Raw genomic sequence first — 10,872 nt, forward strand, 5'->3', positions numbered from 1 at the left:
GTTTGCATGGAAAAAACACTTGAATGACCAGGTGTGAGTCACATACATTTCCGCCCAATTGGATAAAACAATTGTTTAATTGGCATACAAGAAAACTAATAAGAGGAACAAATTAGCCACTGCAACTAGTCACTGCAAGAACACCAAATTAAAGAAGAAAAATGATGAAGTAAAGAAATGTTGGTGCCGGATAATTGCAAGAAAGAATCTCAAATCTGTTTAAGCTTAGTCTCCAGCATTTCAAGTTGGCAAAGTACTCATGTATATCCATCCATAAATGCATGCCTCCTGAGGAGGAAGGTACAAGTGAAACATCTGAACCTTCATTGAGTAAAGGTAACCCCTCATTGTAATCATTTCCAGACTAGTATACCCATACAAACAAGGTTTCTGCAAAGATGAAGCATCAGCATAGACCCTTCTATTTAACAAAAAGGGGTTTACTGCTTAGTCAGGAGCACCCTTAAATAGGCAAGACGTAGTATTGAAAATTCTACCGTGTCCAAAAGAGAGATCAATGGTTGAATAACAGGAAAGTTGTTTCCTCCGTAGAAGTTGAAAGATATATTAGGCCCTTGGTTAATGCTTTGACTGTTGCTGCACAGATAGGGGTAAGGATATTAGTTCTTTCTCAATAATGAGATAGTTAATGTTGCTCAAACAAGATGAATAAATGTTTTGTATGATTACAACCAGCTTGACACTATAACAAAACTCAAAAGGAATGCTTGAATTATCAACTGCCAATGGAGAGTTCTGTGTCTGCATATGATACTATTACCTTCAAAACTCGTTAGTCAATTGGGAAAATCTCCAAAAGGGGGATTATATACAAATAAAAAAAAAAAAAAAATTCTCTAATCACTCACATTTGATGTAAGGTTTTTGTAAACTGGATCAGCCAACTGTGTAAATGAGGTGCCAGTGTCAAAAAGGGCCTGAAAGTCTGTTTTGACATTGGCATTTCCCACGTAAAAGTCTGTCACATTTACATTATATGCTGATGAGCTGCAATCCAATAAACACCTTATGATATAAGAGTCTAAATGGTAACTCTGAAGTACTTTTAAAAAAATTGGGTTGAATGCATAGAGCTGACACTCACGATGTATTATAAAAAGGAGTTTTGTTTTGGTCTGAACTCCCTTTATCTCCAAAGGCAAACCTTCCAACATTTGAATCGTCTGGGAAGCACATAGAGAAAGAATTTGATACAAGGCCTGAATTGTACAAAATGCTCGGGACAGAGATATCATCAATGCCAAGCCCAAGTAGACCATCAGGAGCCGCACCTAGTAGAAATGAGCCTGTTTGTACACTTCCACACCTATCAATTGCAACAAGCAAAGACCCACTCAACGAGCGTTCATTCATGTGTAGCACTTAAGAATGGAAAAACATTGACAGTGCAGAGTAATTTTCAGGTCATGTCACATGGTCTAATTCAGTATGGCCTCAGACTGAAATCTAGAGGCAGAAAACCCACTTCTAAAAATTCTAGTCCTGTAGAGAGGAGCAGTATGAGTTTTCTGTGCCTCAACTGTCTTAAAATATTACACCGAAAAATGACCTCATTATCAACTGCTTTGAACAGGAAGAGCACTAAATCTTCAGAACAGTCATATTCACTTTCAACAACAAGAAACAAATACCCAAACGTGATAGATGCCTTCACCATTCCTTTATCAGAGAAGCAGTTCTTGGTTTAAATAGTTAACGGATGGAATAGCTGTGCATTTTATCCTTATTTTAAAAGGGGTCAAAACTTAGGTTACAGGGTAACTGTCTCTGTAGGTAGTATTCTCTTTTTCTTAAAATTCTACTCTGTGGAATTATTATTAAGGTGACAAATGAAATAATAGCAGCAAAGAGATACAATTACATATAAATCTTACGAAAGCCAGATAATCAAGAAAGTAGGAAACTATAGAAAAGGAAAACGAAATAACGTTAGGGGTGCTGACCGTCACCAAAGATCCCTGTGAAAATAAACAAGACATAACTCAAATTGTAGACAGCTTACCTTGAAAGCTTAACATTTTCTGGTAGTTGAGAAAACCCCTGAAAACTGAAAGTAGGAACACAGACTTTACCAGGATTAACGCCAAAGGGAGAGACAAAGACGACTGTTGAGGGGCACCAAATCTCATCTTGAGGCTACTGTAAACATGCAAATCTGTGGACACTCTCCCCAAAGAACCTGAATTTCTGACAGTCCCCAGGGTAGACTGGACAACAAAACCCTCGCGTTGTATTCCCAGCTTTGAGTTTTATTGAACGCATGCATGCAGAGTGCAAGTATAGGAAAAACCCCGGTGCAGGGTGGTGACCAGACGAGTAAGTTTAATGGGATAGTTAAATCCTAGGCAGGGTTGAAGCTATGTACAAAGCCCGAAGTCTGAGGATAAGGGGGCTCGACAGCAGAATCCCTGTCATTGCTATCTGCTTTTGAAATATGGGAAGGTGGAAAACAACCCTTCTGGCAGTGGTTACCCTTACAAGAGAACCCAAAAGCGGACGAGGATAAATGGTTACGACTTGAAAAGTAAACGTAGTGGATTGCAATGGCAGGACAACCAGCAAGAACAGAGACAGAACCCCTCTGTGGTGGATACCAGAAAACTTACAGCAAATAGTCTAGCAGTTATAAGACAGTAATTATAATTGACTGCAAATCCCCAAATTTTCTTGTATTGGGATTAATATCTCAGCACACAAAAGAAAAGTAAAGAATGAGAGATGCAACGCATATTATCCTGTAGGTGAGGCGAAGAAAAAGCATGGCCACAATAGTATAAAAATTTATAAAAGCTTGTCGACTAAAATACAAACTGAATTCACTTAAATGGGGTTTCAACCGATAGCCGAGGTATTACTACCAAGCGGCGAACCCAAAAACTTTTAGGACAAGAATAGAACCATCAAATGAAACAGCAGAAACTATATAATTATAATGCAGGAATAATAATGCAGGAATAAATGTCCAGGCTAATGAGTTCATGGAGCTTATAAATTACATACATCCTGGTAGAACCCTTGTTTTTAAAACAAAACCCTGGATTCCTACCTAGACTGTCAATCAAAAATTGCACAGTCGGTAACCCCGTTTAATATGAACAACACCCGTCTTAGGGTTTCATAGCACGGCCAGCGTGGATACATAACCGTATCGGGTGAAGCCATTGCTGCGGGTGTGAGCCTCCAAGCGACTCGAGCCCTGCACTGAGTAACCCCTGTGAATAATTCATGAACAAGAATTATGGTTAATGCATCTGTTGCAAAAAAAATACCCTTAGCTGCAAATTAACGGCGAACTGAACGCAGAATCGAAAGAACAGACCAGCATAAGGGAATTAGTTACCTGTAAAATTTAATAGTCCGCTGTCGTGCAAGAAACTGACTCCTGAGTAAACAATCCTGAGCAAACATGATCGTTTTGCATCACAGCTGGAGCACAGCGCATTATCCAGCAATAAATTCTATACCTAATTCAAACTGACTCTTCTCGAAGTCCGGCGGTGCGCACATATGTCAAATGGAAGCTCTCTCTCTATACAGATGCTCGCTGAATGTGGAAGACACGTGTCAATCACAGGGACAAAAGGACGACGAAAGTCCCTTTCAAAGGAAGGCCTATCGGCCTAATTAATAAAAAATAATAAAATTCATTTATTAATATTAAATTATAAAAATTGCAATTTAAAAAATAATAATAATTATACCCTATTAAAAGTGAAATTGAATGCCTAACACATGGTCTGCAACAACTATAATAACAATGTGCAACCAAACGTCAAGGATACCAACTATAATGACAGTGTGTAACCAAACGTCAAGGATACGCAGCGGTATTTCAATTTCAAATGAGAAGAATAACAACCGATGCATTTATTTACTGTCAACGGAGACCACAACGAAGATGAGTGGACAGAGGAGAATCAAGGAGACTAACAGCTTTATTACAGATGTTGTACTTTGACGTTCACATACTGTCAAAAGTACTCAACGGAGACCACAACGAAGATGAATGGATAGAGTACTTTGACGTTCACATGGAAATATTCTATTTAGGGCTTTTAGAGTGAATGAAGTCGGATATGCGTTTCAACATGGGGGGCGCATTCTCAGAGTTTGGATTGTAGAGATGAAACACGTGGCCTTCGCCTTCTGTCATAAACAAATCGGCATCTTTGCCTGCCTTCTTTAGCGCTTGGTAATACAGAATACCTCGATCTCTCAGAAGATCCTTCTCTGCCACGAATACAAGCATTCGTCCATACACCAGAGTCGACAGAGCCGGAGAACGCGGTCCAACTGGGTTGCAAAAAGGATGGTCTTTGTCCGCCCCTGCGGGGAGGGCGATGCTCCATACTATCTCGTTCCTCTTATAAAGATCCACCACCGCCGCCTCTGACCCTAATTCACAGCCAATTCGTTCTTCTCCGCCGAAGCCTGGGTGAACCGGAATGGCCCCTTGTAAACACAGGTTACCCCAATTCCTTGTACTGGCACGAATGCCCAGCTGGTGCACGATATTACCTCCAACGCTGTCACCTGCTACGAACACGTTACTGAAATCTGCGTGGCAAGCGAGCCACGGATCGATGGGTTCCCCCTCTGCTGCCTCCGCTCGGCGGGCGAGCCATTCGAGCACATCGAAACAATCGTCATAAGCCGCAGGGAGGCGATGCTCCGGCGTTCTTCGGTAATCCACGGATACGCAAATCACCTTGGTCTCTTTAGCCACTTTATTAAGATAGGTGTGATAAAATGGAGATGCAGCGGATTCGATGCAGAAACCGCCTCCGTGAACATAAACAAGCACGGGCACTTTTTCTTTTTCATCCGTAACCTCCAGCCGGGGGAGGTAGAGACGAACGAAGACGCCTGTTTCAGGATTGATCACCACGTCCTTGGATGCTACTCCATCCTCGAATTCATCAACGTTCTGTGAAGAAGGGGGAACCGTACCGTGGTCGACCAAGCGTTTAACTGTTCCGTCTTCGTAGACTCTCACCATACCGGGAACCTCAAGTACAACAGATAAGGAAGACGGCGACGACTCCATAGGCACGGCGTGGCTTCTGGTATGCAGCTGAACTGAGACGATAAACTTGGCGGATTTTTTTCAACAAAAATGTTGGCGGATCTTCCAAGATAAAATGTCCAATAACTCTCTTAGTTTACAGTAATGCGCCATTATTTCAAAACCATTATATAAGAAAGCGTCGCTATATGGAAAAAGCATTTCCACTCTATGGTCAATGGTCAATGACTCATTTTTTTAAGAACAAAATCTTGGCGAATCTTTGCTGGGATGTTTTTTGTTTTTTTGTTTTTTTAAAAACCATCTTAAAAACTAAAAACCATGTTAATCTTGGCGAATCTTTGGCGAATCTTTGTTGGGATGCTTTTTCGTTTTTTTTATTTGTGGTGTTCTATAAAGTCGGGCATCAATGACATTTTTTTAAAACAAAAAAAATGTTGGGATGCTTTTTGGGATGCTTTTTTGTTTTTTTCATGTCTATGTGATGGTTTAAAAATTAAAAATCATCCTGATCCCTACGCCACTGCATTAAGTTTATGGGGTTTATTTTAAATATATAATTGAATATATATAATAATGGTCTCAAGGCATCATTGCTTCGAGAAAGAGTGATCTCTTGTAGAGGGCTGGATCACCAATTTCTTATTTTAATGGGTATGTATGAGTGTTGTAATCATGGAAAGTACACCAAAGCACCTTTTTGCAAGGATAACTCACTAATAACAAAGTAACAATTACATTTGTTTACTTGGATGTATGTGAACCAATGCAATATCAATTTTACAATAGAATGAAGTAAAAAAAATTTTTTCATTAATGAATTTCCAAGAGATGTTTTCATTCATTCATTCTCATTTTAGCCTTGACGGTTAGCTCAATTGGTCAAGGTCTCATTGCTAAAGCATCTTGTTATTCGGAGGTCACAGGTTCAATTCTCCTTAATGCCCTCAAGGTTTAGGCTCAGATTAGTTTGGCTCAGGGGCATGGTCACTTCGAGTAGACCTACCTTGATTTTCTGCGATATATATATATATATATATATATATATATATATATATATATATATATATATATATATATATATGGGAGGAGTTTATTCCTTCAAGAATTTTGAAAAAAATTGCATTGTAAAAAAGAGAAAAATAATGCAATTTTAGTATAGATATCTTGATACATGTTTTAGAGCATGTGTAATGGTCCATCCCACCCTTTGTAGTCGTGAGGTTGAATGGGGTGTGTTACTTTTAATTAACTTGACCTCCATGATCTCACCACGGAAATAGTGTTACAATTTTTTTTCCTTTTCCAAATTTAGCATAATTAACCTTGGACATCACCATCATCTTTGGTTCTTCAAGAGCTTTCTGATGATAGAAATTTTAACGTAATCCGACACCTGGATCGAACATTATGCTCATTTAAATTTATTCATTCAAACCCCGCCACATAAGCAAGAACTTGCCATATGACACCCATGTGACACCCACATGGAAGCTACATGGTTCCACTAGCCCCACCCAAGCGATTCCACCTCATTCCTCGCACCAAATCGTGGCCATGGTTACATCCACGTGTCACCGACCACATCATGTTGCCCAAGGGCCCCATCACATCACCCTTAGCTTGCAAACCAACATTTACCATTATAAGAAATCTAAGTAAACCCTTCAACACTCACCCACTAGCTCATCATAAATTGATCACTAGTGTTTATACTAACAACACACATTAAATGTGGCCCCCTGCCTTCCAACAGTTAACAAAGCAGGGGTATGCTATTTATCCCTTTTGCCATTAAATGATGAGTGACTCCCCTCTAGAAAACTCTTCCATGTCTCCACTTGACTGCAATGAAAATCTATATAAATTGTAGGCCCCTGCCTTTTATCAGATACCGGTGGGGGGGTCTGCAATTCTCAATTGACTATCAATTGGCTAGAAAAAATTTTTCCATTATGTTCCCTCCATTAGTTTGTGACTTCCCCACTCTATTGCACTTAAACTATGACCTCGTGGCACAAAAACATTTCCCACATCAAGTGATGGGAACAAAACTTTGTCTTGTGGTTCCCTTCAATTTCACCTTGGTTGAAAAGATACAAGTGAAATCTCTCAGGGGACCCGTGCTCAATGGTGAGGTGGCTTCTAGCCACATTAACTTTCCATCAACACCACATAGTGCCCCAACACCTAATGGAACCACCAATCATCTCCATATGTCATCAAGTGACATGTAATTCCTAGTGTCATGTGTCACTTCGAAAATAGTCACTTGGCCTTCCAAATGGGTCATTCCACTATGTCACATTTTACACTAGTAGCAGACCACGTTATCAACCTTGCCACGTCTTGAGTACATGACATCGATGTCCCTTTTGGCATCTCCCACCTTGGCTCAAGTCCCTAGGCCAAATCATATCCCGAAATTTGAGAAAATCCCCACTCCTCTGATCTGAAATTAAAAATTGAATATTTTTTGTAAAATTTCGCAAGCTAGTTTATGCCATGTGGGAAATGGATCGAAATTGAAAAAGCACATAAACTTACTAAAATTAGTTAAGTTTTCATATTTTAACAATGAAAAATAGACAACATACAACATCACAAAACAATAATTTGATGATGGAGTTCACCCCTCTTGGGCTACATCTCTGTGTCCAACTTCCAATGTTTGAGATTTATATTATATGTTTAAAATGACAATTACATCAACGTATAATGCTCAAATTACAAAAATAACACTTCCATTGTGTACAAAACACCCAAAAACCCCTGTGTAGGTTCTTTTTAGGCTCAAAAACGCTGAAAAATGGCTAAGTTAGGCCTCCTTCATTTCCCTGTTAATTGTCCTACAAAATTGGCAAAAAATTCTTCCTTTGACAGCCTTGCATAGCGATAAACTGGCACAGGTTCAATGATAAATCTGCCAATAAATGTGCAAATTATCAAGTCATTAAGCATGCCAATAGGGTCATGCTCTAGTTCCTCCACCCCTTGGTTTAGTCGTATGGTATATAATATGACCAGGATGCACACCAAAGGCCATGTGCCCACCGACCCTCTGCTTCAGGTCACATTATCTTTATATCACCGTGGGATGGGGCGCAAGCTGAGTGCCATGTGTCCCACCCCTCCCGTGATAAAAGTCGAAGGTTACATGATATTTATGTAGAAAATCTGTTATAGGTTAACCCAATAATGCAATATAAATCAAAGCAGAATACTATAACCTACTTCTACTATCAATTTGCGGAAGCTTAAATATCAAGCTGAAAAATATAACTAGAAGAAGAAGAATCAATGGCACAATACACATGAAAATACTTTGGGGAAAACCTTAGCTAAAAACCCACACTATTGTATTATCATACATGGTCGAAATACGTAGGAATTATACAAAGCCTTAGCTCTCACATCTAGCCACCTCGCAGTACAATCCTCACAGATGCTCACAGGAAACCTTAGCTTCTCTCCAGCCTTCCTCTCTACCCTCCAAGCTCCTATTTCCTTGCTCTGTTCCTTGTGGATGATTAGCATGTTACCAAGTGGAAAACCAATCCTTCAAAACTACACAATCTTCAAGGATGAATCCTTTACTGCATGCATGAGTTTTCTCTATGAGAAAACATATGCAATTGATAGTACATTGTCCTTGAACATTAATATCAACTGGGTATTTCTCAGAATAGACATGCATGAGTTTCTGATGAGGGAATCTTCAGTTAATTGGAGGAGCACTAGTTGAGTGCATTAATGCATCAACTGACTGTTGACTATCTATTAGTTCCTCAAACAATTTGGAACTACTTTAACTGGACTTAACTCAATATACTGAGTCAACTAATTATAACTCAAATATAACTCAATCTTATCTCCTTAATTTAAGGGATAACTCTTGCATGACTTCAGAAAGACTTCTAACTTGAATTTCTCCAACTAATTAATTTAAAATAAATTAAATAATTATTTCCAAGTAGTTGTTAAGACTAAATTCGATTTTAATTCACAATTTAATTCAAGGGAAAATTAAATTGGAATATTCTTGTTGCCGTATTTCAACACTCCCTCTCATCAAGAAAGGGATTATCTGTCACCCTGATCCTGTCTCTATGGAACTCGAATTTACACTTTGACAATGCCTTTGTCAAAATATGAGCATCTTGCTCCTCTGTCGAAATATATTGTAGCAACATGATCCTCTCGACCTGTGAAAAGCCATGGGCAACAAATCTTGCCTTATGCTTCTCCAAACTACCATCAGTAGCTTGCTTTACCTTGTAAATCCAATGGGAACTCACAATTGACTTGTTCTCTGGTCTCGAAACCACGTCCCAAACACTATTACGAACAATGGAGTCATACTCCTCCACCATAGCATCAACCCAAGTCGGTTGTTGCACTGCTTCCTCAAAGGAAGATGGCTCGGTCTCAACAAATTCCCCAGCAAGGGCCATGTATCTAGTGTACCTCTCAGGTCACCTCCTTTGTTTGCGCTGAGAAGATGGTGCTCCGATATTCTCTCTCGCATCCTCCAACAATCTGTCAGCTTCTTTTGTGTGCTTCCGTCCATCTCTGGAAGACTCTGCTTGAGTGGATGTCTCCACTCCTGGAACTTCTGCATGCGGCTGCTCCGCATTAGTTTGAGGCTCCTCCTCCTTAGGAACCAATAGTTCCTCCACAGCCTGTAGTTGGAGCTCCCTCGCATGGCCTTCTACTCATCAAATTTGAGATCTCTGCAAACCACTTTCCTCCAACTAGTAGGCAAGTACACCCAATAGTTGTGAGGTGTATCAATGTACCCCACAAATATCCCCAAATCTGTTTTCAGCTCAAGCTTCTTCCGTGCATCCTTTGTCACATTGCAATATATCGATGAGCCAAATATCCTGAAGTGATCCACATCTGGTCTCTTACGGAAGAAAGCTTCCTCTGGTGTCTTCATCCCAAGTATGTGATGTGGGCTTCTACTCTGCAAATAGACCGTTGTGTTGCATGCCTCAGCCCACAAGTGAAGTGCTAGACCTTGGTCATGCAACATTTCCCGTGCTACCCCTACAATAGTTCTGTTCTTCCTCTCTTCCACCCCATTCTGCTATGGGTTATGAGGTGTCATCAACTCTCGTTTAATTCCTTCTGCTGCATAGAACTCCTTAAACTCTTGAGAGACATATTCTCCACTGTTGTTGCTTCTCAAGGCCTTGATCTTATTCCCTGACTCTTTCTCGACCAAAGCTTTGAACTCACAAAACTTTGTGAAAGTTTGGTCCTTCTTCTGCATGAAATAAATCCAGCATTTATGAGACTAGTCATCAATGAAAATCACATAACACCTTTGCTTCACTTTGGATGCTGTCAAGAATGGTCCACACAAATCAGTATGAACTCGCTCTAAGATAGCCTCTGCTTGACTATCTCAATGATGAAAGGAATACTTTGTGTGCTTCTCGAAGGTACAACCTTTGCATGTGTCAACTTGCTCAAGTTTATATTTGGGAAGTCCTGTAGATATCTACTGCATTATCTTCAAAGTCCATGATGCAAATGACCCAACATCCTGTGCCACAACTTGCCAATATCTTAGCTTTGCACCAATTCTTCTTTTGTACTCAATGTTGCACAATCATCTACTTCTAGTTTATAGAGATTCTTCACCCGAATCCCTAACCTCTTGGTCTGAGCCGTGCCTATGTGTCTTAGGAATGCCTTTCCTTTACTGAAGACAACATTGTAGCGTCTGTCCTCCAACATCGCGATCGGTATCAAGTTCTTCTTCTGTCCAGGCACATACATCACATCTGTCAAAGTGAGAGGAGCTCCATGCTCCC

At 39.9% G+C, this 10,872-nt stretch overlaps 1 protein-coding gene and 1 pseudogene across 1 annotated transcript; both read right to left on the reverse strand.

Moving 5' to 3' along the window:
* Positions 1–331: 331 nt before the first annotated feature.
* On the reverse strand, positions 332–1,678 carry LOC149239599 (aspartyl protease family protein 1-like). Its single transcript, XM_089369918.1, has 4 exons — positions 1,653–1,678; positions 1,106–1,327; positions 870–1,026; positions 332–597 (listed from the first exon to the last, which is right to left on the reverse strand). The coding sequence occupies exons 1-4, from the start codon at positions 1,676–1,678 to the stop codon at positions 580–582; spliced, it is 423 nt and encodes a 140-aa protein (XP_089226044.1). The 3' UTR covers positions 332–579.
* Positions 1,679–3,855: 2,177 nt separating this feature from the next.
* On the reverse strand, positions 3,856–5,216 carry LOC149239600 (2-hydroxyisoflavanone dehydratase pseudogene; annotated as a pseudogene).
* Positions 5,217–10,872: the final 5,656 nt, after the last annotated feature.

The sequence above is a fragment of the Pinus tabuliformis genome, chromosome 8 (genome assembly GCF_031772625.1).
Source record: "Pinus tabuliformis cultivar Carrire ecotype Pingquan chromosome 8, CPIR1, whole genome shotgun sequence".
In the NCBI taxonomy this organism is placed as follows: Eukaryota; Viridiplantae; Streptophyta; class Pinopsida; order Pinales; family Pinaceae; genus Pinus; species Pinus tabuliformis.

What these genes read in the sequence shown, in the direction of transcription:
- LOC149239599 (XM_089369918.1), bottom strand. Translation starts at nt 1,678, where the DNA reads ATGGTGAAGGCATCTATCACGTTTGG. An exon ending in AAGGCATCTATCACGTTTGG is followed by an intron (nt 1,328 to 1,652) that starts GTATTTGTTTCT and finishes TGCAATTGATAG; the next exon opens with GTGTGGAAGTGTACAAACAG. An exon ending in ACTCCTTTTTATAATACATC is followed by an intron (nt 1,027 to 1,105) that starts GTGAGTGTCAGC and finishes TTATATCATAAG; the next exon opens with GTGTTTATTGGATTGCAGCT.